Raw genomic sequence first — 26,394 nt, 5'->3', positions numbered from 1 at the left:
TAGTGGCTTTCATGCCTTTCATGCCTGCAGCTCCCTGGGACCTGATTCAGGAATTTTCTAACAGACACTTTCAAGAGCATGTGAGAGCCTGCTGAGCAAAGCTCCCTCACTCAAAGCCAGACACTTGGATAACTTTTGCTCCCCTCCCCCCATTTATTTCAGTTGCATAAGCAAACATACGAGCGGTATTTCCACGAGGCTGGAGCATTCCCCTTTCCCGCACAACAGCTTGAAATGGGATCTGATCTCTATTCCTTACTGAGGATATGATAGTAATTCAAGAATACCCAGATCTACAGGGTGTTTAGGTATCTCACTCACACTGATCCAACACCTGACAAATAAAGATGCCCCAGGCCCTCAAGAACAAACAAACGTAAAAATCAACGGGAGTACTATGCTTAGTGGGAACATCGGGCTAAAGGACCTTCAGATCTTCCCCAAAGTGTCATCAAATTTCCACCCTCATTTCCTTCAGGTGAAGATGATCTTGCTAAAATCCTGCTCTTCCTGCTTGGCAAAGCTCTCAGTCTGATCGTCTGCTCTGCAGACCCACTGGTGTCGTGCCCACACACACCTACTGGGGGCACCTGCTGTGGGGCCTTTCAATAACAGCCATACAAAACAGAGAAGATGCAGCCTTAAAGTCCCCGAGGCAGCACTTCTTAGTCTTACGTTTTGCGTGCAAAGCTCAGGGAATTGTTTAAAAAGTCCTTTCTTCTTGGGGACTGAATATATTCACACTGGAAAAGTGAGAAAATAAACATGTTTATACATTTATTATATACAATATTAAGGCACAAGTTTAAACAGCAAAGAGTAAGAAATCTTTGGCTGACCAACAATATCAATATTTGCCGTGGGTGACACATAACATTCTCCATTTTCCCCCTATGTACAAATAACCCTCCAGCTGTACAACACTGTACACCAACTTCTCTATACAACCAAAGACAATTAAAAATGACAGTATTTTACATCTAGTTACCAACGTCACCTGGAATGGCTACAGCACAGTTTCCCAAAACACAAAACAGTTCAAAGAGCTGGGAAAACCAGAACAAATGGAGTTTTGCCGCTCTGCTGAGAGGGGCTGATACATGGCAGTAGTACTCCAACCAAGTCCTGCTAGTGCTCGGGCTGGGGGGAGACCCGCTGGTCCTCCAGACCCTCCCTCCAGGAAAATTAACATCTCTTGAGTTCAGCACAATTGAGGAGAACGAACCTTTGGGTTTATTTGAGCTGTTGCCTACAACAAGAGTTGCCAACACCGCAGTCTCTAACAAACAGTTTCCTACATGTGACCACGAATCTGGGGCAGCATCAGCTGTAAACACACCTTTGGATACCAGAAACTGGAGGGACTGTGGTCTCTGTGAGGAGTAGGAGTGCTGTACTCTAGCTGATTTGGAGAAGCTGAACTGAACCACTACCAAACGTAACTGAAAGCCACATCACAGGATCACAGAATGGTGGGAGTTGGAAGGGACCTCTGGAGATCATCTGGTCCAACTCCCCCGCCAAAGCAGGTCAGCCTAGAGCAGGTCACGCAGGAACGCACCCTGATCCAACACTGTTTCTGCTGGATGCCTAGCTGCCTGCCTGCACACAACTTACTGAACAGTTCCATCGAAAGAAATAATACAGCTGGTAATAAAATGCTTAGGGACTTCCAAGCACCTGGGTATCCTTAGTTCTTGGAGAAAAACAATGAAATTAAATATTCACTATTGTTTTACTTGTATTCCCTTGCTTTGTCTTCCTCCTGGCCTGCTCCTACCACAAACACTTGAGGAAGGGCCACGGAGGTGGGTCAGCACTGATGCCATGCGCGGGCCTGGCTTTTATGCAAACACTTACAACGTTTAAATTAACTTTAGAGGAAAAAAATAAAATTATTTTACAAGGCATATATTAAGCTGCGTAACACCTTCCAAGGGTTTTACACATTTCACAACGCAAAGCTGCTAATACTCAAACCACACAGTTCGCTTGCCCACACAACCTACCTACCACGACTTCGTTTAACAAGTGCAAAAGTCAGAAAGAGGGTGACACTGACGCGCGTCTAATTCTATGTACACGCAAAAATAAGTGCATAGATTTAACACAGCAATTTTGTTTTTAAAAATAAAAATATCAGCCAGGCAGTATTGAGCGCAAGGCTCTGGCCCCCTGAGGCTGAGGTTGCAAGGACTTAAGTTTCAGCGAAAGCAGAGCTTAAAGTGCCTGGTGTTTTCACAATCAAGGGCTCCGATTTGATACCTACAGGAAGGTACGCTTGAGCCAGCCCTGAGCACACCGTTACTTCCAGCACCCATCACTTTTCCACTCTAGGCAGCTTCACACAAAATCCCATCACCCTTTTTCCCAAAGCCAAGTTCTTAATGTCACTGCGGTGCACCACAAGGTGCAGGAACCACAAAGCCAATACAAAAATACCTCACAGAGGAAAATTTCCCTATCAGCATGTGCAACGCACGAAGCAAATGGTATGCCTCGATCAACACAGCTGGTGAGCTGGCTGTCCTACAGACAGTCACCACCTCTGACAGAAATCAGGGACTAAGCTGAAAATGAGAAACGTTCCATCCTGGGTAAAACAAGGTGAAAAGAAACTGCAGCTCAGCACAGAAAACTGCTCATGTACTGCTTTGCAGTTAAACCCTGCCTGGCCTGATCCTACACCCCTTAATTCCCAGTCCCACGTCAGCTTGAACGGCAGCTCTGTGTGCTCAGGGAAGGTAGGATTTGGCTGCAGACATCAAAAATAATGAAAAATCCTGTTCTTACCACAAACACACTGATTCTTCCACTACTATGAACCACTGCATGGTAAGAGGCATCTTCTAATCTCACATGCAAACTCATCTTAACTGCACTGAAAACCCACCCACGCAACCCCTCTGAACGAGCTCTGTAGTGTACAGCCCTTCGTGGAGCTGCCGGGATCCTCCCCCGACTTCCCCTCCCGAAACCTTCCCATCGTTACAAAAGGGATTGCTTCAGCAGAGTCCTCCTCCCCCCTTCTACGTTCATCCTCCATGGGAATTCCAGCCAACAACTGCTCCTACCAAAAAAAGAAGTCTCAGCAAGCTCTGAGGTTGCAAGACACGAATATTTGCACTGTAAATCCAGCTCCAAGAGCAACACTTGCCCAGCCAGGAAAGAGGCACCTGACCCGCCTGCCCAGGAAAACCACACCACACCACTTCAAACAAATACTTACAAGAACCCGCCGTGTACACCTACGGACCAGCTATTCACTGAAATTAAGCAGCAAATACTTTTGAGAAATGAATTGATACCGAGGAAGATGCAAGTTTCTCCTGGGTTATTCAGAAACTCCCCCTGGCCTCAAAAGAGCTGGGATTTTGCTCCCTGTCCTGGCTGCAGAGTGGCAGGAAAACAGTGGCAGTGTGCACCCAGTCTGTAACTTCACTTGCTACCTTCTCTTCACACCAGAAAATGCAGTTTCCTTTTCCCTCAACGATCCCTTCTCGCACCACCTTCTGTTTTCAATGCCCTTTTCTGCTCAGAAAATCCCAGGCATTCATTTCATCGCTCCTCTTCAGCGCTCTTTACTTCTCGCCTGGTTCAAAGTCTCAACATAGCAGACTCAAGCTTCGTTTTGGGCACAAACTTTGTGTATCTTTCTTCAAGCTCTCAGGGTTAGTTTTTAAGGTTGGCACACCGAGGACCACGTTGGACCTGGCTGTATGCACAGCAAACCCCAGAGATGCTGTCCTCTGCTCAGATGAGGACTTCCATCATGTCCGTATCTGGAAACTCGGGCTTGTGGAGCAAGCTGCTCACTCGGCCTTTGCTGTCGGGCGGCTTCCCATGGCTGGAGTTCTCTGCAATGGAAAGAAGGGAAGGTTGGTCTTCAGCTCAAATTCAACAGACCATTGTTTGAAGACAACATAAACCCATTTCCTCTGGGGTGATGGTGGGGCACGTCTTAACTGTATGTCCTACCTACTGACAGCCAAATTTCATCAGGAGGCTGAGAACATGTCATGCTGAATTTCCTGCACAACGACAGCAGGTGTGTCAGCGTGCACAGACCCCAAGGGCAGGCACAAAGATGGTATTTAAGAGGTACAGACCAAAGCACCTCTTTAGCTGTCACCCTAGAGAGAAACAGGCATTTGCGAAAGGTCTACGTCACTTCACCAAGTTACTACTTGTCATCTGACCCACAGTAGCTCTCCACATGTATACTCCTGTTCTGCATCAGATAGAAAATTTAGGAGTTTAAAACATTATGAAGGCAGTAAACAAATAATCAGGTAGGTGGTTTAATCTAAAATGTATTACTTTGCCAGTGGGATGGGCTCAGAGAACATATGTGGCCAATTATCACAATGTATGATAGATATTGTTAGGTGTTTATCTTTGTTGCTGTAGTTCTCAACAGTCAGGGAGAAGGAGGACTGTAATGTCTTACAAGCTGGAAAAGCTTGAAAGGCTATTTTAAGAGTATCTGGAAATAAATTTCAATCTGGATTCCCCAAAACACAGTAATCCAGAGTTTCAAGGAATTTAGGATATTCAGCCCTATTAGTGACACGTCATGTTTTTGGAGGGAAGGCTTGCTTTTGAGATGAGATGAATGTGTAGGAAACAGGCTTTTTCAAAATAATGTGTGTAAAACAAATGTCTCCCTTGATAGGGCTGCCAAGCAGCAATTTCCACCTTTCAAAAATAATTAAAATTGTATTTTTTTTACCCCCACCCCCACAATCTCCACTTTGTCCTTACTATTTCCCCCCAGGTTTCCTTTAAAAATTAGGGAGAAAATGGTGTTTTCACTAACCATGGTTTACATTGAAAAAAAAGAGGAGGGTCTGAGTACATGAGCAGGTGTGGAGTGTTTTCAAGGTGTGAAACTCTGTAATTTTATCTTTGGCATCATGAATAATTGCATTTGTTGGAAACTCTGCCTGCCACAGGCGAGCGGAGCTTAAAAAAGCTGCCGAGCACGCAGCTCTGCAATGCCAGACCGGGCAGCCTTGGCAACGTCTCTCCCTACGATTTTAGTTTCCCTGAAGAAACCTCCCCACTGCCTTACAAATTGTGAAGGCGTCACTCCTCCCTCCATCAATCCTGGGGCGTCTCTGGGGATCTGCTGTCAGCCCTGGGGGTGCTGGCATTCCATACTGATGCGGGGATCTGGCAGAGCTCACCCAGTTTCTCAGCAGCCACCCGTGTCCCTGGGGGCCGCGGGGCTGGGCTGTGTGATGGGGTGGTACCCAGCCGCCCCCGGCCGGGGAAAGAGGCGGCTGCGGGCCAGAAGAGCTCAATGCTTTTGTCCGTCTGGGTGCTGCTGTCTTTGCTGCCCGTCTTCGCGTGGGAGGCCGCTGGCCCTGGGATGGGCATGCAGGACAAGGAGGGCAGTGGAGGAGGCAGTGAGGGGCCTGATGGGTGGTCGTGGTGCTCCTTCCCCAAGAGCAGCCCTGAAAACACACGGAGGTGAGTCACATCCCAGCTGGAACGTAAGTGCTGTCCCTGCGTCCCACCCCAGAGTTCCAAGGCGCTGGTCTGGATTTGTCTCCAGCCGTTTGGCTTGGCTTTGCTTTTCCCCTTGATGCTGCCTGTTGCTCTTCTGCTGACATCCATATGGTACTTTCCTAGAAAACAGCCTTTTAAAAGCAGCTGCCCTTTCCTGCATCCCCTTCTGCACGCCCATCCCAGCGGTACCTGTGCCTGGCACAGCCTTGTCTGCCTCCACACCCCCATCCTACACGGCCCCAAAGCACAGGCAGTCCTGCACTCATATTTCCATTTAGCTGCCACATCTCGTTGTGCACTCCTACCCAAAGGGATGCTCACCATCCTGAGTAACTTTAACAAGGCTTTTTTTCTAGCCCAAATTTGCTATTTACTCCCACAAAGTTGCAAACATCATCTGCTTGTGTCTGGGAGGATTTCTCCCAAATATGGTTTTCTATAATCAGTGCAGAACGATTTAACATGATTAAAAATATAATTAAGATAGAATGTGAGGTTAAAGACTAATTTTTGACTTCAGCACAAGGACACACGTTCTGCCCATGGAAAGTGCTCTGGAAAGGAGCCATGGAGGCAACGTGTGCCATGGCCGAGGCACTTTCGCTAAGCTCAAGCAGAAGGATCTAAGAGTACCTGGAAATAAATTTCCAAATGAGCCAAAGCTTAACCAAAAACTGAGCTTACCTATACTTCCCTTCCAGATCTTCTCTTCCTTTTTCTCCTCAGCTATCTGATTGCTGGTCAGTGAGGTCTGGCGCGAATGCACGCCTGTAGCAGCAGCGATGGAGGGGACGGACCGTGCAGGTCGCAGGCTGGCACTGTCGGCTTTTCCAGGGTCTTTCCGTGATCGTTGCTGAAGGACCTTGATCATGGCATCCTTCTCAATTATTTTGGCATGGAGATTTTTTATTCTGCCAAAATAGGAATGCTCTGCTTACAGGAATGGAAAAAGCATTTATATGGGTAGATCTCCCCACTCTGGGGCAGCAGGACGGGTCCCCGGGATGTGCCCTGCTGCTCTGTCCCCTCCGGTTTTGAGCGACTCAGACAAGACAGCTCCCACCAGTTCCTCTGAGGATAACCACACACTTCAAAACCGGCAGCTTTTCCAGCTGTTAAGCCAAAACTGGGAACTCTTTTCTGTAAGATTAACTGAACCCATCTGTTGCTGCAGCTTTACCAACCCAGCAGGAGCAATGAGGGCAGTATCTTGACCTGGCTGCAGATTGCTACCTTCACCGGAAAACACACAGGCAATTTCCACCCTGGTAATACATCAGGGCCAAATCTGGAAACCCTCCTTTGGCAGGCTGAGTTAACCTCATGATTCGGGTCTGCCATCAGCTGGAGTAAAGACCTGTTGAAGCAAGTGGAACAGTTCCCTTTGGTTTCTCTAATAGGTGCACTGGGCTCTTGCTTCTCCCTCACTGCTGCAGAAATGATCAGCACACAGTGTGCAGAGCTGAGCAAAGCTTGCTACTTCTCTCACACAAACCCTGACGACTGTCACATCACAAAAAAAAATAGGATTATCTGAGACTTTTCTCCAGGAATGACTAACACCAAATCATACCAAAGGGCTACATTAAAAAAAAACAATCGTACATGTATTGTACATGTACAATACGACAGCCAGATGACTACAGCTTGACTGTGATGCACAATATATAGTCCAATGCAGCTGCACTTTGTGAAGCACTGAAAGCTAAAATGCTGCATCTGGAAAACCTACACGTACAAGGGAGACAGATAGTAGCTTCATGTTGGCATTAGTTTTCATAATCAGATGTCTAATTTGCAATGAAAACACAAGATCCTAATCTATCTTTAATGAAGCCAATGGCAAAACTCCATTACTTCACTGGAAGCAGGTTTAGCTTGCATCTGTGAGTGGAAAACAAAAACTAAACCCAGTAAAAATAATCATTGCTATTTTCCACAAGCAACAAATACATTTTTTTATAAAAGTGTCTGCAGACCAGTGTTTTTGTGGGGAAGCCAACACTGCAGAACAGATTTTAAATAGTTTTTCAGTAAAAACCTAGAGGAATGCACAAACTTTCTCAAGGGATTTTTACTGATCAAAAGGCCACTTTTCACCAGGAAAACAGTCTGGATTAAAAATACTGCCCAGGTCTAATGCTCATTGAACTACACAGCCACATGTCCACTTGTGTGCTGAAAACGGAGAAGTATCTGCAACAATGAATGTTAGTCTTGCCGACTGCCTGTGCCCAAAAGAGTTTATTTTATACCTTCTACTACTTGTAAATGCATCTTTTTTAGCGGTGCTAAATTTTGCAGGTTTGTTCCTAAACCCCAATGTGACCATCACACAACTTGGATGTGGGAAACTTAGTGTATCTAGAAAGCAATAAGCAGGCAAGGAGTGAAGAGCAAGGCAAAGAGAAGCCCTCGCGCTGCTGATTGTGTAGGAGTGGGATTACAACTTCAGCTTTTATGACCAGACACTCTTGTTTCCAGAGGGGCATTTTAACGAGATTAAACAAGCATTCAGCTTCCTCGCATGCCAACCTACTTTTATAGTGGAACATAGCCTCTGGTTTGTAAGAAGGTCATTTTTGGCACAGAGAAGGTTTAACAGGGAGGTAGGGAGGAAGTTATCTAACGACAGCAACTCTTTAATCCCTGTTTTAGTGCTGAAGAGCAAAACTAAGTCAAAGTGAAGCTAAGCTCATCCTTTCCAGGCACGCATGAAGGAACAGAAGGGCATCCTGGTTTATCCGAACCCAGCCCAAACACCACCACAAGCAGGTACGGCACGACGGCCCCTTACGTGTACTCCATGTCCTGGCAGCGCCGGTTGGCTTGCATGATCTCCTCCTCCTCCTGCCAGCCCCGCACCTCCAGCGCGCTCTCGCCGTAGCTGCCGTTGCGGGAGTGACTCGGGGCTGAGGCGTCCCTGGCAAAGCGGTTCAGCATGGTGAGTCGGGCTCCTGAGGCCACGACGGTGGCTCTTGCAAGTGAGATGGGCACTTGCAAAGAAAACCCCAAACCCACATTCAAAGAGCAAGCTAGCGATGGTTGCCTGTCAAACAGATGGCTGTCTGGCATTGGATCATCTTGCTGCAGGCTGCTCTTGGCTTGGGTTTAGTCATTAACACCATTAATTAACTGTGCTGATGGAACAGAGAGCATGCTGAAATCGTGGGTGACCCCCACGGGGCTAACAATCAACCTGAAGGACAGGGTCAGACATCAGAGGGACTCACTCACGGGGGAAAAGGTCCCAAGTCAACAAGATTACATCGCAAACAAGAAACAAAATTGTACACTTTGGAAGGTGAAAAATAGCACAGAATTGCTGCCTAGACTAGTGTGCAAAAGAAAAGGATCATTCTGAGTCATGCACTTAACCTCATTTCAAAGTGAAATCTCATTTTAAGATGTTTTCAGGGGATTTGGCTTCTAAGAAACTGGGGCGAGAAGTTAATTATCCTGTCCTCCTCATCGCTGGAAAGGCTCACTGCAGTGCCTTTTGTGCTTCCGGGCACCACACTTTGACACTGACAAACTGGAGACAGTCCAGACAAATGCAACATGAACAGGAAGGAGTTTACACTAGAACACGTGAGGAATGGCTGAAGGAAGTAAGGCAGTTCAGGCCAGAGAAGATATAACAGGGCATATCTGTCTTGCAATATTTGCAAGGCTGTTACAATGTCGACAATGATCTGTTGTTCATCATGTATTCCTGGAAAGGACAAGAATCAACTGAGGTAATTTGCAGTAAAGAGGTTTATCTCAGCTATCAGAAGAACCTTTCTAATTTGAAGCTTAATGAAGCTGTGAAAGAGGAGACTTGGGCCAAAAAATTTCCCTCACTACAGGGTTTTAAAACTAGGTTAAACAACCAGGTTGCAGACCATGGGATGGATGCAGCCATATACCAACAGTCCCTGCTTGCTCTATCAGTGAGGCAGGGGGGAGTTGCCTTTCCTATCCTGTGTAATTTGTCAGCCCAGGATTTTGCTGCAGAGGCCATGGTTTGAGTCTGGTGCCTGGATTCGGTAAACTTTTGGACTTGGTCAGAAGGGTAAATCCTGTCTTAACCAGCCATTGTATCTCACTGGCATGACACCACAGAGAGATGCACTAACCCTGGCGGTGCAACTCAGCAGGGAAAGGCAAGCGAAATCCAGACTTAAGAAAATATCCATTCCTTATTATTCCCCCATGCTTTCCGCGGTGAGGAGAGCTGCCCGCTTGCAGCAAGGCCACCTTACCTCTCTGTGGCAGCTGTGGCCACGGCATTCATGGCAAAGTGCCTGATCGTACTCTCCTCCAAGTACTTCTGCTCCCACTTGGTCATGTCGGCTTCCAGGGCCAGGATTCTCTCCTCCTTCTCCCGCACCAGCTCCATCAGGGCTGGGGCATTGTGCTCCGGGAGGCTGCTCGCCTGGTAGCTGCCCTGCCTCTGCCGGTGGAAACGACAACAGATAGTCACCCTCTGCCAAGTACGGGAGCTGCTGACCCATTTTTCCCCCCACTTCTCTGGAGCATGAGAAGACATCTTCATGTCTTTTGACAGGAGCAGGTGGAAACCCCAGGCTAAACACCTTAGGTTGCAGGAGGGCAGGCCATGCTGACAGAAGTAGGGATCTGGCTGCCCCCTGGATGTGCAGGGATTTCATGGGATACCCCAAGCCAAGGAAAAAGGCGGGAAAAAAAGCTGGTAGGAAAAAGAAGCAACAAAGCTTTAAAAGATATTCTTCTTGCTGGGACTTCATCACATGTCTGGGCAGTGCTTGGTACGGACACACAGCTATTACCAGAGGGTTTATATATAAAAGCAGAAAAAAAAGCGACGTGTAACCCATTTAAAACAGCAGCTGGGAAAATGCCCCAGACATGGATTTACACCTGTCTCTTCTGGCACATTAGTTCTCACGTGCCCTCAGGACATGTCTTCTGTGGTGCAGCAGGTAACTCTCTGACCGGAGGGGCAGAAGATCCCCAGGCACTGCGGGGTGGCTCCCATGGGATGCTAACCAGCAGCAATGGGTGCGGAACCCTTTGCATCTACATTGTGAGGAAAGCACTTACCCAGGCAGGATCTATCCCACCCAGTTACAGGCACTTAATCAAAGCACCTAAGAGGCATGGGCAGCTGCCCCGAGCTCCTCTCACTGCTGGTGGAGAGTGGAGGAGGATGGATATCCAGTCCTCGGCCCAGCACAGGCTGGGTGGGATGAGCACACACTGAGGGGAGAGGCGCGAAGCTCTGGGAGAACTCAGTAGAAGTAAGTGTTTTTTTTCAATAAAAAATGCAAGAGATTCGTTCACTCCACAGTGCACAGTATTGTGTTAAAGGGGAAACCGTGTCTCGGCAACACTGGGTTCTCATCCGTGCTACACCACGAACTTCCACTGGCAAAGCTGTACCATCACACCGCAGCAAGGGCTGCAGCAACCATTTCCATTCTCCAGGCCACATTTCCTCCTTCTAGAAACTTCTCTCCTGCTTTATCTGGGAAACTAGAGATATCAGGGGAGGGCTGCAGCCTCTGCCATTGGTGAGGTAACGATGCGTTTGGAAGCTGGTTTCTGGAAATGTAATATGGAACAGCCCTTATGAGCAATGGCTGCAGCTCTGCTCCTGCAAAAAACAGCACTTAAACTTGAAATATTGCCAAATCTCTGGCAGGAAGGTAGTATTTTGAAAGCACAGTCCTGGTCTGTAAATGGCATCTTGGGACATCACCGGTGCCTGTTGTCTCCTGAGACAAAACCTCTGCCAGCCCTGCATACTCAGCCTGCAAGGCTCAGTCCAAGGGATTTTTTTTTGGTCCTGGCTCATGCGTCAGTGATAACAAAGATTTGCCATTTGGACTCGGTTACCTACAAGCCAGGAACAGCAGAGATTCTGGCTTGCTGTCTCCTTGTGTGCTGCATCTCTTCTGCTGACTCTGGTAAAATGGAGAAAAAAGCTCTTTTTTTCTCTGTGATGACAAAATGTTTCAGTAGATACAACTTCGGTAACTCAGAGAAGACAGGTTTGAAGTAAAAAGTTGGGGCATTTTCACGCAACATGATTGATTGAAGTGTTGTGGCTCATAAAACAGAAAGTATAAATAACAATAGTAAAAAATACCCCAAAGTCTCCTCTCAAAGCTGATAGGCGAGACATGAAGTTAGAGTCTCTTTCTTTTTAAAACTTACTAGAGAGAACTGGTGCAGGCATTTGAGAACTATGGCAACTCAAATCCCAATTGCCAATTACAGTGCCAAAAAACAAAATTTAAAAATGAAGCAATCTATTAAGTTACAGAGGAATTTTATGCCAAAACGAGCAGACGTAGCCTGAACTCCCAAGACAAGGACTTCAGTGACAGTCCGTCCCAGTTACTTAATATATTGATTTGCCCCTATATTGCAGCTCAGAGAACAAAACCTTTCCTAGTTCTAGTTTTATCTTCACTTGAATTTGAATTTTCTCGCATGTTCTTTCATTTACACCAGCATTGGCATGTCATATCCCACGAAATTTCTTTGTTAAATTGGAGGAGAGCAGGCTAAGGGGCAACTGAGAAGATCTACTGGAAGAAGACAGGAACAGCAAGCCCATGGTGGACAGGGCAAGAAAGACTTAATGCACTTATATGGCAACAAGGAGCCAAGATGGATGGGAAGGGTCTCCAGGGAGCAGCAGTGAGAGTGCTGTTGAAGGGATGCTGGGCGACCTGCCCTGCCCTGGGGCTGCCAGTGAGAAGGTGATGCTCTCAGGTCTGGCCACCTGGCGACTCTGCAAACCACTGACACTGCCTGCAGAGCTATTTCCCAATCGCATCCTGCTGGCAGGCTCAGCCCCTCTCTTTCTGGCAGCACAAGCTCTGTGTAACAGCTGCTTTGGTCTCCACTGGCTCAGAAATAAGGAAAGGTTATTGCAGTAGATGCTTGTGCTGACAAGAGATATGAGTGAGTCCTTCAAGACTTACAAGAGCATCACGCTTTGCTTATGCTGCTGTTTTTTCCCCAGGTGGTGGTTTGATACACTTAGTACATCTGCTTGCTCTCCTCTGGAGCCAATGGCCATGTATTTGGCACTCGGTGCCAGCTGCAGCCTGGAAATCCTCCCTTCAAGCTCCTTGTGCCTTTTTTTTTTTTCTTTTCAAAGATGACTGGACTTTGGGACTTGGGGATGGAGAAGGAATAACAAAGGAAAACTGTGCATAAAACACAAGCATAACACTATCTCTCTAAGGGCACAGGGCTGCCAAAAAACAAGGGGACATACATAGAAATGCAAATCTACGCTTCTAGCCCATTCTGGACTGGACTGATATTTAAATTATTTATTGTCTGAAGATGACACCATTTGTCTCCAGATCTGTCATGGGTAGAGGCTTCTGTGAACCACGTATATCAGCTCTGCCCAGAACAATTATAGCCCAAGCTCTTGCCCCCACCAAATCCCACCTTGCTTTTCCAGTGAAAGATCAGCCAGAATCTGTGGGCTAAATCTCATGCCCATGTGTACCACACCTTTCCTCTCCTCCTTCAGTGTGGGGCTGATCTTGCACAATCTATGATTACTGGAGAGAAATGTGGAAGGATGTTTTCCCCCAGCAGGTGTGGGGGGACATGTGGGGGCAGAGCCTGTCCTTGGGCAGGGGAGCCAGGGCCTCGCAGGAGGCAGGGCTTGGCTGTGTCCAGCAGCCTCACTGCGGAGGTCCCCCATCCTCCGCTGAAGATCAGCAGTTAGAACCACAGAGTGGTTTGGGTTGAAAGGGACTTTCAAAGATCATCTAAGTCCAACCCCTCCATCATGGGCAGGGACATCTTCCACTAGATCAGGTGGCTCAAGGTCCCATCCAACTTGACCTCGAACACTTCCAATGAGGGGGCATCCACAACCCCATCCAAAGGAAAGGCTTAAGGCGAAAGCCCAATGACCTGAACCCAAAAGCAAGGCGGCACCCGGCAGGGCTGCAAGTGACTGTCCCTCTTGAAAAGCAACACCCAAGGCGCTGTGCTGGGGTCCCACACAGACCACCCTGTCCTCACCTGCTGCATCCGCAGCGAGTCCAGCTCCCGCTCCAGGCGCGTGCGCAGCCGCCGCTCCATCTGCTCCCTCTTCTCGCAGGCCGCCTGCAGCTGCGTCAGTGCCTGCTGCAGCTTCTCCACCTTCTCCACATAGGCCTGCTTCCTGCGCAGCTGCGGAAGACAGAGGGTCAGCAGTGCTGGGGGGGCACCGTACCCCCACCCTGAGCCACGGGGACCCCCACGCACTTGCAGGCATGCATTGGGCTCAAGCATGGCTTTGGCCGTTTGCTTTGGAGAGTTTCTCCAGGGCAAAGATGGTATCCCTTTCAGAGGGAACGCTGCCCAGACCTTCCACCCCTTGGGGATCCACTAGCCATCAAACTCCCTGGCCACTTCTAAGCAAGAGCCGTCACGTTGGTGGATACTCTTTGGGCAAGCACATCAGGCTGGCCTCAGCAAAGAGGAATGCCCACGGGTTTTATTGACCGGGAACACTCGGCACATGGTCTGCACCCAGACAAAGTCTCTTTTTTTTCAACCCCACATATCTGTCCAACATAGGAGGAACAAGAGGAGTGCCAGCAGCCAGAAGCACTCCACCTGCTCTGTCCTGCTCAAGGGCTTGGCCATGCCGATGTATTGATCTGCTGGCAGCTAAAGCCAGGCCCTCCTTATGTATATAACAATTACTGAAGGCCTAAACATGACAGGAGGATTTTGCAATACCAGGTTTTATGCCCAGAGATTGCTCAAGCAGCATACCCCAAAAGGAATTTGCAAGTGGACTGCAGATGTTCAAGGTGCTTAGTGGCTACCTCCACTTCTTCTGGCCTCCTACCATGCCAGCAGGCATTCAGCAACACCACAGGGTACTGGGATCAGGGTGCACAGCAGGAGCTGGCCCTCAGGGAGAGGAGACCGCAGACACTGGACATGTTTGGCATCAGCTGTGCTGGGCACTGGGACAGGCAGCAAAGCCTGTGCTGAAAACTGACCCCCAGCCAAAATCTGGCACCAAGAAGGGGCAAGCTCACGGGGGCCAGGCACACCTGGGTGTGCACGAGCCATCCTCGTCCCTGGGGAGTGTAGACACTGACCCAAAAACTCACCCATAGGGCTGCGGCAGCGGGGTCTGCCTGCTCACTCCATGGGCTGCAGTCCTAACCTTGGGAAACCCACTTCCCTTCTTCTCCCCCAACCTTTTATCATGAACTTTCTCTTCATCAGCATGAATAAATTTACCTTTCTAAAGATATCTGCCTTGTAGTAGAGAAAGCAACAGTGCACACTGTTTCTTGAAACTTCTCTTCCGTCACCCTAAATCCATCCATGTCACAGATGAAGTGAGCTACAGGCTTGTTCACAGCAAAAGCAAAGCTTGGCCTGAACAAACCTCCCCAGCCAGAGCGAACAACTGGCAGCATGACCTCCCTAGCCCTGCTGTAATCCGGGCTAACGCTTACAGCTGGGGCTTTCCATGAAAATTAATGAGATTATAATCCCTACAAGTCTCTGGCAGCAGCACAAAGATCGCATTCCTCAGGATCTTACGACTTGGCAAGACAGGCACAGTGGTGACTTCTTGCTGAATGTGCTGTTTTGGCAGTAGGAAGGTGCCTGTGCCACCTCCCAGCCACACCAGTGTGGATCAGAGAGGGGAAGGGGGCTCCCCTGGGGTCTCTCCTTGGCAGCAAATCTCATCTGCTCTCCCACCCCCTCCCAGATGCTGGAGGGTCCATCCGTATCACAGCAGCCAAATTTTGGCTTTGCAGCAGCCCTCTAAGCCCCAGGGTTCACATGCTTGCACATGAGTCCACCACCTTAGAAAACAATTTTGTTGGAGACATGCAATGAGACAGTTCCCACATTCATGAATTTATAGGGAGGTTCTTGAGCCAATTCTGACTTTTCTATCCTGCCTGTGGATTCACAAGCAAAAAATTTACCCACACGTTTAAAAAACAAAGTACAAAATGTTGCTATTCAAATTAATGGGCTCGTCAGTGCAGTATGAATCCGTAAGGGAGGGGGACTGAATCAGCAATAGATGATATTAAGCTCCACTACCTCAAAGGCACACAGGCGTAAATGAAAAAAAAGCTGGATGGCACCTGGAGAGGTACCAGTCCATCCTCCCGCTGCAAGGTGGGATCAACTCTACCTAAAACCTGGCACACGTCTGCGTGATCTGTTTACAAAACCCTCCAGGGGTAGGGACTCCAAATCCCACCCCTGCAAACTACTTCACGGCTTATTTTCCTTTACTGCCAGAAAACTTTTACCCTAATGCTTAATCTGGCTTTCTCTTATGCAATTTAAGCAAATTACTTCTTGTGCTGTTTCCAAACTGTGATCTACTAGAGCAAGAAGCATTTAATGAAACAATTCACATATTCACAAGATCAGCAAACTTGCCTGAACACTGCCCTTGTCCTAGGGATTAGGACAATAAAAATGAAGAACTTCCAAGACTAAAAGAGGATGATCCAAGCAAATAAATCTGAGTAAAGATGAGTGGGTCTTGGAAAAATACCTGCACTAGGAACATAACTCCAGTTTTATCTACAGAATATCTGTTCTATAGATATGAGACTTGAGTTAAAGACTGCAGGAGATGGAGCATCCACTATCACCCTAAGTAGGCTGCTTCAGTGTTAATTACTCTAACTCTATTTCTGGCCTGAATTGCTCAGCTTCAGCCTCCAAACACTGCATCTCATTATTTCTTCTTACGTTAAAGAGCAACATTTAATCTAGCTGACAGCAATCCCTTCTGCACGTTCATATGCATGGACTGGAGCTCAGCAACCTCTTCACTGTAAATGTTCACAGCGAAGAACAGCTTCTGTTCTTTCTGGGCCCGAAACAAATTCTACAGCTGTTTTCTGAACTTTCTCCAATTATTCAGTCTTCTACCCAAAGCAGGGACCAGACACACAATTCCAGAAACAGGCTCCTAAATGACATGTGGTGATAATACCACCTACATATTTTTGAATTAAATCCTTCTACTAGCAGGCGCTCAGGATAATGTAGATTTACATAATATGCCATCTTATGTTAATTCAACTTAGTAGCTATTGCTTATTTCTCAAGCCTTGATTTAAAAAGCTTTTAAACTTAATTACATTCTCGTGGTAGAAGAAATCTGGGTGGATTTTCATTTGAGTGATTTTGTGTTTCCTTCAATATACTCTAAATTATAGTAAAAATCCCAGGTTTAAGATGAAGGTTCAAAACTTCAACATCTGCTGCCTATGTGTCAAACTGAGCTCCAGAAACACTGGAGACTGTTAAAACGGTGCTCTGACTTAGTGATGAAACAGGCCAAAAGCAAGGGGAGGAGAGCACAGGAGCTTGGGCACACGCCAGCAGCCACAGATTAACTGCACTTCACCTGAGCTGCATGACACTGCCTTGAACAATTGAAACACAGCAGCTGGCACAAAATTAATTTGAACTCCCCCTAGAATAAAAAAAGCAGTTAAACACTACCAGGTTAATGTGGGTTTGCTCAGGCTGAGGGCTCTGACATACAAACTCCAGCTAATACTGTTGCATCATTCAGATGTTGTCGCCCCTGAGGTCTACCATGCCCTGTGCAAGAGATTACCACCTCTGTAACGACTACCATGCCCTGAGCAGGAGTTTAGCAGCTCTCCAGATGGGAATATTTGCCCTCTCCTCAGCCCCACCAGTCCACAATCCAGGATCCTAGGTCCAAACCCCAGCAGGGGCACATTTCTGTTGGATGACTAGACTAGAAACTGGCAACTGCAAAGCTCTTAGAAACAGAGTCCTAAGGCTGCAAACATATTTACTACAACCCAGCAGGCACACGGTAGCTTCTTACACCACCTGCCTGGAAATCTGTGTTTATGCTTCTGCTGCCTTCACTGGTGTGTATTCAGCAAGTCAGTGCTACCTGCCAATGGCACGCTGACAGTCTGTGGAGCAGCCAGGAGCTAAACCTATTTCCATCCCCTGCGTGATGCCACAACTGCAGGAGCAGGTGTTGCCCACCTAAAAACGTTCCTTTATTCAGCCGCTTCATAATGAAGCGCAAACAGAAAACCTCTGGTTTCCTTCAAGGCAAACAGTGTCAAGTGAATTATGTACAGATTAAAGGTACGCTAGCTCCTGCAGCTATCCCAAAGGGACAGCCCCAAATACACTGAGATGGTGAGCAGGCTTTAGTCTAACTAACAAAGGAGCAGTTAAACTTAGTTTGATCCTCTTCTGCTGAGCGTATCCACCAGAGGGAATGCAGTTTTTAAAGTGTTTCTAAATAGGAAGTCAGAATGGTCTAGTGGTCAGCAACAAAACAGCAGTGCCTTCAGCACTTACATATAGTACCTGAAACCTTCCAGACTCTAAGTAACCATTAGTTAGCCTAACAGGGGGTCTGTCATGCTGGATACCCTGATAAAAAACATTCAAGTATCACTGAGGAAAAATTCACCTTTCATCTTTCCAAGACAATGAACTGCACTTGTCACTTGCAGGTACTTGAGAAAAGACCTTTCCTGCTCCCCACAAGACCTTTGGCATCCTGCACCCAGAGGGCTCCTGTGGATTCATCCCCAGGCCAGCCCTGAGGAGGGTGCAGGTGGGAAATAAGGCACTGAAAGGGAACAGACAGGCCCAAGATCATGCCAGCGGTCTGTGCCAGAGCCCAAATCTCTAAAAAGCCTGCTAGGGTAGAGGTTCACCAAGGGACTTCCCCTCACCAATGACCTACCCACTCAGATAATAGAGATTAAGTTTCTTTTTCTTTTAGTCCCCACAAAACTTCCTCCCTCTCTGTTGGTCCCATGGACAGAGGTTTTATGGCCAAAAAGGCCTGTTTTAACAGTTATGCCTGATCTGCCAGAATGCATAGACTTTCAGCTAGTTATTAAGTTCACATCTCCTGATTGAAGGTCCTTAAGGAACACAATAATTTGAGACTTAGAGACCTCCAATAATGGAGAACTGACAACATCACTCTTACTTACAGTTAAAACTGAGCATTAGTTCTGCTCTGAATTTGTCCAGCTTCAGCTTCCAGATACTAGATATTGTTCTGTAGTTGTGTGTCACTTTGAAGAGCCCTCTGTTCCTGGGATTTCTCTTCCCATCTGGATCCTTATTTTCACCATCAGGTTTATAGGACCATTGTTTAAAGATCTCTTGGGAGTTTTGCACAGATGGAATTTCTTGGGTCTCATGGCATGGTAAGTTTTTTTCAGCTCTCAAATAAAACCTGTAGCTCTTTGTACCTCTAAATCCTGGATGATCTGCTTCCAGCCAGATCAGCCAGATCATTTAAGATCACTGTTTAGATGTGAAGTTACCGAGCCCTACACTGCTGTGTTGCCGTGCACATCTCAAAAGCCTCCTGGCATTCTTTGGGGAGAAATGGGATGCACAAATACCACATGTTTGTATCGCAGTCCCAAGTTAGTGAGTAGTCGGCTTTTCATTTGATATTTCTGCTAAGTCCTACCATTACCTCAGCCACCAGCTAGTTGAGTTTGGTGTTGCTCCTGGCTACATGTGGAAGGCCCTGCTCTGAAAACATCTATGGTTGTTGTCTCCTTGGCTTGCTTGTTTGGCTCAGTATTGTACACCTAGTGCAAGGGGAGCAGGAAGACCTTCCACACCACGGCTAGAAGAGATTCAGGACTTGGATGGAGAAAGCCCTAACCATAAGCCACAGCTACGCTCAGAGCACAGAAACTTTGCCCATGCCTCACCTCCTCTTCCAGTTTGATGACCTTGGCTTGCGCGTTGTTTAGGGCCTGGTCGAGGATTTCGATGTGCCTCCGCTGGTCCTCATTGGCAGAGCGCACAGCTGCCAACTCCATCTCCAGCTTCTCCTTCTCCTTCAAGTGCTCTTTGTCTGGAAGAAAGACAAGAACAAGACCCACTCCAGGAGGACAGCTCTCAGGCTTTGGGCCACGCATAAGAAGTAAGCTGCCACCTCCCTACGAAAGCAAAAATTACGTGAAGCAGCAGCAAGTGGGGCCACTACAACACAGTGCTGAGACACAGCTGCCAAGGAGCTTCTACTGCCAAGGAGCTTCTCCTGCCAAGGCTCAGCCCCTCAATGCCCAGCCTTACGCAAGTGCCAGCAGCAGAGATGAGTGGCAGCTTGGGCTGTGTTGGCACTAGCAGAGTTTGTGGACCCGAGCACTGCCTCGTAATTGTCCATTCTGCTGAACTACTAGCACGTTCCACAGCAAAATTTTGGCTCGCACCAGCTACTCCTTTCCCATACAATGTGCAGACCCTGCCTGAGAACAGCTTACATCAAGGACTGTTTACAGCTGACAGCTTGGATGCTGTTGCCCTGCCCTAATGGGCAAGAAACCTCAGGCCATGGATGTGGGATGTGCCTGGTCCATTTTATTTGCAAGCACGGAGATCATGACTGTAATGGGTTTGCACGGCAAGCTCTTGGTAGCAGGGGGGCTACAGTGGTGGCTTCTGTGAGAAGCTGCTAGAAACTTCCCCTGTATCTGACAAAGCCAATACCAGCCAGTTCCACAATGGACCTGCCACTGGCCAAGCCCATCAATGACGGTGGCAGCATCTCTGGGATAACGTATTTGAGAAAGGGAACAAGTTACTGTGCAGGAGCAATTGCAGCTGGAGAGAGGAGTGAGAATATGTGAGAGAAACAACTCTGGAGACACCAAGGTCAGTGAGGGAGGAGGAGGAGGTGCTCCAGGCATCGGAGCAGAGATTCCCCTGCAGCCTATGGTGAAGACCATGGTGAGGCAGGCTGTCCCTCTGCAGCCCATGGAGGTCCATGGTGGAGTAGAAGTCTGCCTGCAGTCTGTGGAGGACCCCACACTTGAGCAGGTGGATGCTCGAAGGGGGCTGTGAGCCTGTGGGAAGCCTGCACCGGAGCAGGCTCCTGCTAGGACCTGTGGACCCATGGAGACAGAGGAGCCCACGCTGGAGCAGGTTTGTTGGCAGGACTTGTGACCCTGTGGGGGAGCCATACTGGAGCAGTCTGTTCCTGAGGGACTGCACCTGTGGAAGGGACCCACGCTGGAGCAGGGGAAGAGTGGGAGGAGTCCTGCCCCTGAGGAGGAAGGAGCGGCAGAGACGTGTGATGAACTGACCACAACCCCATTCTCTATACCCCTCCGCCACTTGGGGGGAGGAGGCAGAGAAATTTGGAATAAAGTTAAGCCCGGGAAGAAGGGAGGTGTGAGGTGAAGGTGATTTTAAGATTTGGTTGTATTTCTCATTACCCTTCTCTGATTTGATTGGTTACAAATTAAACTAATTTCCCCAAGGTGAGTCTGTTTTGCCTGTGATGGTTAATTGCTGAGTGATCTCCCTGTCCTTATCTTGACTCACGAGCCTGTCATTATATTTTCTCTCCTCTGTTCAGCTGAGGAGGGGAGTAACAGAGCAGCTTTGGTGGGCACCTGGCATCCAGCCAGGGTCAACCCATCACAGTGAGATACAGAACACCTGAGGAAGCCAAATAATAAACACCGATCTGCACTGGACAGCCTGAAAACAAAAAGAGGGGAAAGCAGTAAGGAAGAATAAGATAGGAGGCACCTGACTGGGCTTTCTCTGGCCGTGCAGAGAAAAGGAAGCCATGGGAGGCATTTCAGTCCTGCAGGGCGCTGGGTGACTTTCCAGTCCTGTATGATCTAAGGGTCCAGTTACCAGTGGTCCCCTCCTGTAACCACCTTAATGCATCAGGAGCGAGAATAACACATGTAGATAACCTCTGTTCTAAAAAATCATCCCTTTTTGGATAAGATTTAAAACGACATTAAAAAGAAAAACTGGCTAAATTACGTCAGCTTTGCTCACATCTTTTTCTTTGGCAACAAAATACATAAATATAAATCCATGGGCCCTAATGGGATGCACCCACGGGTGCTGAGAGAGCTGGCAGAAGTCGTTGCTAGACCGCTCTCCATCATCTTGGGTAAGTCGTGGGGAACAGGTGAGGTGCCTGAGGACTGGAGGAAAGCAAATGTCACTCCAGTCTTCAAAAAGGGCAAGAAGGAGGACCTAGGCAACTACAGATCAGCCAGCCTCACCTCCATCCCTGGAAAAGTGATGGAACAACGTATCCTCGGTGCTGTCTCTAGGCATATCAAGGATAAGAGGGTCATTAGGAGCAGTCAACATGGCTTCACCAGGGGGAAGTCATGTTTGACCAACCTGATGGCCTTTTATGAAGACATAACCAGCTGGATAGATGACGGTAGTGCAGTGGCTGTGGTTTATCTTGGTTTCAGTAAAACATTTGACACCGTCTCCCACAGCGCCCTCACAGCTAAACTGAGGAGGGGTAGTCTGGGTGATTGGGTAGTGAGGTGGATTGTGAATTGGTTGAAGGAAAGAAGTCAGAGAGTTGTGGTCAATGGGACAGAGTCTAGTTGGAGGCTTGTATCTAGTGGAGTCCCCCAGGGGTTGGTACTGGGACCAGTACTATTCAATACAGTCATCAATGACCTGGACGAGGGAACAGAGTGCACTGTCAGCAAGTTTGCTGATGACACAAAACTGGGAGGAGTGGCTGACACACCACAAGGCTATGCTGCCATTCAGAGAGACCTGGACAGGCTGCAGAGCTGGGCAGGGAGAAATTTGACAAAACACAACAAGGGCAAGTGTAGAGTCTTGCATCTGGGAAAGAACAACCCCATGGACCAGTACAGGTTGGGGACTGAGCTGTTAGTGAGTAGCGTAGGGGCAAGGGACCTGGGGGTCCTGGTGGACAGCAGGATGACCATGAGCCAGCCATGTGCCCTCATGGCCAAGAAGGCCAATGGCATCCTGGGGTGGATTAGAAGGGGGGTGGTCAGGAGGTCGAGAGAGTTTCTCCTCCCCCTCTCCTCTGGCCTGGTGAGACCCCATCTGGAATAGTGTGTCCAGTTCTGGGCCCCTCAGTTCCAGAAGGACAGGGAACTGCTTGAGAGAGTCCAGCGCAGAGCCACAAAGACGTTGAAGGGGGTGGAACATCTCCCTTATGATGGAAGGCTGAGGGAGCTGGGTCTCTTTAGCTTGGAGAAGAGGAGAATGAGGGGTGACCTCATTAATGTTTATAAATACAGAAAGGGCGAGTGTCAGGAGGATGGAGCCAGGCTCTTCTCAGTGATGGCCAACGACAGGACAAGGGGCAACGGGTGCAAGCTGGAGCACAGGAGGTTCCACATTAACATAAGGAAAAACTTTTTCACTGTGAGGGTGACAGAGCCCTGGAACAGGCTGCCCAGAGAGGTTGTGGAGTCTCCTTCTCTGGAGACATTCAAAACCCATCTGCACGCATTCTGTATGATCTAGTCTAGGTGGCCCTGCTCTGGCAGGGGGGTTGGACTAGATGATCTTTCGAGGTCCCTTCCAACCCCTAACATTCTGTGACTTTGTGAAATGCAGGCCCACCACTGACTTAGCTAGCAAGCTGCCTGGGGAAATGCTTGGCTCCATCTACCTCTGCCCAGACAGCGCTAAGAAGCCGTTTCAGGGAACACGAGCATCACGCGCCTGTCACTGGATCCCTGATGTTGGATCGCAAACAGTTAATGACTGGAGTGAGCAGGGGATGGAGGTTTCATTCAGTGAAATCTGAGATTTCAAAATCTGGCCTTCATTCTGAATGACAACAATAATAGAGCACTTGGAAAGCCTCCACGAAGGAAAATTTCCACCAAAAATTAATTTGGCATCAATTAAACATTGTTTTGATTTTTGACTTTTTAAACACAGCATTACAGAATGTATTATTTTTTGACTGAAGTGAAAAGCTGCTCCAAAAACATCGAAACATGGAAAATCTGTCCCTAAGATCCAGCCTGTCCCACCCAAGCATGACCACTCAAGCTGGAAGCCCCATGATCCACCTCCCCCTGAGGAGGGTCAGGAAACTTCACATGGCCAAAGCCAGACCATTTCAGACCTGAACTACCCCCCTGAAGGGCCTTATTCTTCCTTAATTACAGGTGGGAAAAGAACAGGTTTAATTTACACACTCTTGGTAGGTGCCTGCCACGAGGCGAGATGCATACAAGCTGGGCCATGTGGAACAAGGCACAAGTGGACAAGGTGAGCCCAAACCCATCTAGCCATCTTCCCATTTATCCTAAAAGCAGGAATTCAGCACCTCACAAAAAGAAACTCTGGCACCAACACCAGCACACTGGCCTCTGCGAAGCCCATGGACAAAGCCCAGCAAGTGCTGTGCACACTGTGCCACTGACTGCCACCACAAGCCGTCTTGGTATGATGTGGCCTTAATCGTCCCACGTTGGCAAGGAATTTTATATTGGTCATGCAGACCTCTTCTTTCACACAAATACATTACTTCGATCAGATTGACCAGAAGGAACATTAATATCTATTGTACAAAAGAAAATCTGGGCAAATTATCAAGCAGCTAATTTCATTAAAGGGTGAGGAAGCTGGAAGATGAACGCTATTTCAGCTCTAGCACCCCACCATTTCATGCTGGGACCACACTTACTCTGCCTCTGATCTGAAACCCATGTTTCATGTTACACATGAAGACAGCACATAGGAAAACAGGACTTGGGACCTTCACTTTCAGCTTTCGTCCGGGGAACTCGAAGCACTCTGCTTGCCCTGCTGCATTATGTTTTCTAGCCCCTCCCAAAGGAGGACAACGTTATGCTGTACACAGAATAACTGCTGAACTCACTAGAAAGCTGGCAAGAAAAATTTACTTAGCAGCTCTTAACACTTCTCTACATCAGCTTCTCCCTGCAAAATGCTGGAAGCACATTTTAGAAGTACTTTCCTACATTACATCAAGTTTTAGTAAAGAATGACTTTGTTGAACATACCTTAAATTCTCTTCAAGTACATACAAGGTATCCTTAAAGTCTAACAACACTGTTTTACTGTGCTACCCTTGCACACACCTTTTGCCCAGGCACGTGTTTTTTACCTAACAGCCTCCAGCTAATAACTCTTTCTATTCTCTGGTGGGTCACTGCCACATCCCATTACTGAACAGTTCCCAAGAGGTTTCTCTGCTGCAGCTTACAAGTTGTAATCGCACGGCTTTCCACCCACCGTCTGCAAGTACCTCATCACACTGAGGACAATACATCTATACTCTGGCTGGGTAGAAGAAAGAGGAGATAAAGCAAAGAGCCTGCTTCAATGCTTCACAAACAGGCTTTTTGAGTTGTCAAGCTGGGTAAGTACACCAAGAGTAGACCAGCCTTGTCCCTGCTTTGAAGTAGAAACAGACAAAGATACACTCAATGTGTGCCACCTCTTCCCTACACTCAGATGTGACCCTCAGCTTTTCACACATTATATCTAAGTATCACAGTATTCGACCAATTTAATGACCATCTCAATACATCTCCTTGCTGTGGTATTGCAGAACGGTAACACAGACATACTTTAAAGACACTCCTTGTTCCTACAGAATGATCACTGCCGGCAGAAGAAAATATATCAAATTATGGTAAAAAGAGCCCAATTTGGCTGCAGGACATTTGCTGAAAACAAGACTGGCTCCCATACCATGTCCCTTGTGGCACTGCCAACAGTTTCTCTTATGCAGGTTTGCACTTCCCAGTGATGGCTCTTTGCTCACAGCTGCTAATTCCACAGATGCTCTCCAGTGACCATGCCTTTCTTGAGTGAAACCTGTGGGACTTATTTAGCCTTTCATCAGTCTTGCAACTCCCGACATGGCAAGCATGTGGAGGAGCTCTGATGTCCACCATCCATGGGCAGGGGTGTATGACGCAGCAGCTGCTGCTGGTCACCCTTGGACCAGCTGATTCACCAGGATGGGGCAGCATAGTTGTCTTTTCTGCTCATCCAGCTCAAGCTGGGACTTGCCCAGCTCTGGTGGCCTGATCTTCCCAGAAGGGTGCTAGGGCCATGACGCAGGAGCTGAAGAGCAGGACGGGTGCCTTGTGCTCTGCCACTCTGCTCGGAGTGACCAGCAGAACGAACATGAAATGAGGACAGGACCTTGTTGCCTGCTCCAAAGACCTTTCAGCAGCTGGTTCCCACCCCGTAAGAACAAGCAGAATACATGAACAAACAGAGCCCATTCACTGCATGCAGCCAGCCAGGACGAGGTTTTCCACAGCTTTACTAAATTCTTTGCACATTAAACAGTGCCAGGTTGCCAGGTCCAGACATTGACATTTCCCTCCAGAGGAGCAGCAAAGCCACCATACATCCATCTGTCTGTCTGTGCCTCTGCCCACGCCTCGCTGCAGCCCCCTGCAGCTGTGGTTTGACGCTGACTAGGCTGGGCCAAGGCAGGCCTGGAGCAGCAATGCAGAACTGGGAAATGAAGCATTTCTTTCCATCCCCACTGGCAGGTCTCCATAAGAAAAAAAAAAAAAAAAAGAAAGAAAAGATACAAACGCCAAGAGAACTCATTGCAATCTTCTCCTCCTGCAGTTTCACTCACAAACGGCAGGCTTCCGACAGCTCTCCAGAGTTTGGGCCATGCCAGCACCAAGAAAAGGCTGGGAAGCTGCAGGAGGTCATGCTTGAGTCCCTGAGTCCATTTTCTCATGTGGTCATCGACAGGGATTCTGTGTTGGAATTAAAAATTATGATCAATCGTAATGTACTTAAAAAAATGGCTCATGGTCACTGACCTAAGCAGGGATGTAGAAAGGTTTGCCACTCTGTTGTCGAAGGAAGTGACCAAATCTCCATTGAAACTTGTGATGTCTTTCCTTACCCTATGAAGTATCGTGGGCAGCTTAAACTTGGTCTGATCTACATCCTGGCCATTTCCATTTGCATGTCATGAAGTACAAGTCAGGGGAGAATTTGTCCTTCACATGTTGAAAACCGAAATCAGATTTCCCATACCCTTTCCCTTCGGAGGGCAGGGGGAAGTCA

The 26,394-nt window shown here is 48.0% G+C and overlaps 1 protein-coding gene across 3 annotated transcripts in view; it reads right to left on the bottom strand.

The window, feature by feature from the left end:
- Positions 1-3,753: 3,753 nt before the first annotated feature.
- AMOTL1 (angiomotin like 1) overlaps positions 3,754-26,394 on the bottom strand; it is a 73,533-nt gene continuing 50,892 nt past the window's right edge. For 2 of the 3 annotated variants that reach the window (XM_086481727.1, XM_086481728.1), the window contains 7 exons: positions 19,260-19,405; positions 13,543-13,692; positions 9,762-9,952; positions 8,312-8,437; positions 6,199-6,425; positions 5,190-5,459; positions 3,754-3,857 (listed from right to left, as the gene is read on the bottom strand). In XM_086481727.1, coding sequence (XP_086337853.1) covers positions 3,754-3,857; positions 5,190-5,459; positions 6,199-6,425; positions 8,312-8,437; positions 9,762-9,952; positions 13,543-13,692; positions 19,260-19,405 — 1,214 coding nt within the window. The remainder of the gene's footprint in view (positions 3,858-5,189; positions 5,460-6,198; positions 6,426-8,311; positions 8,438-9,761; positions 9,953-13,542; positions 13,693-19,259; positions 19,406-26,394) is intronic. The other variant, XM_086481729.1, reaches the window with a different exon arrangement.

Source organism: Leptosomus discolor, chromosome 1 (genome assembly GCF_034619465.1).
Source record: "Leptosomus discolor isolate bLepDis1 chromosome 1, bLepDis1.hap2, whole genome shotgun sequence".
NCBI lineage: Eukaryota > Metazoa > Chordata > Aves > Leptosomiformes > Leptosomidae > Leptosomus > Leptosomus discolor.
The sequence above is the reverse complement of the archived record's forward strand: the minus strand, read 5'-3'. Positions and strand labels throughout refer to the sequence as shown.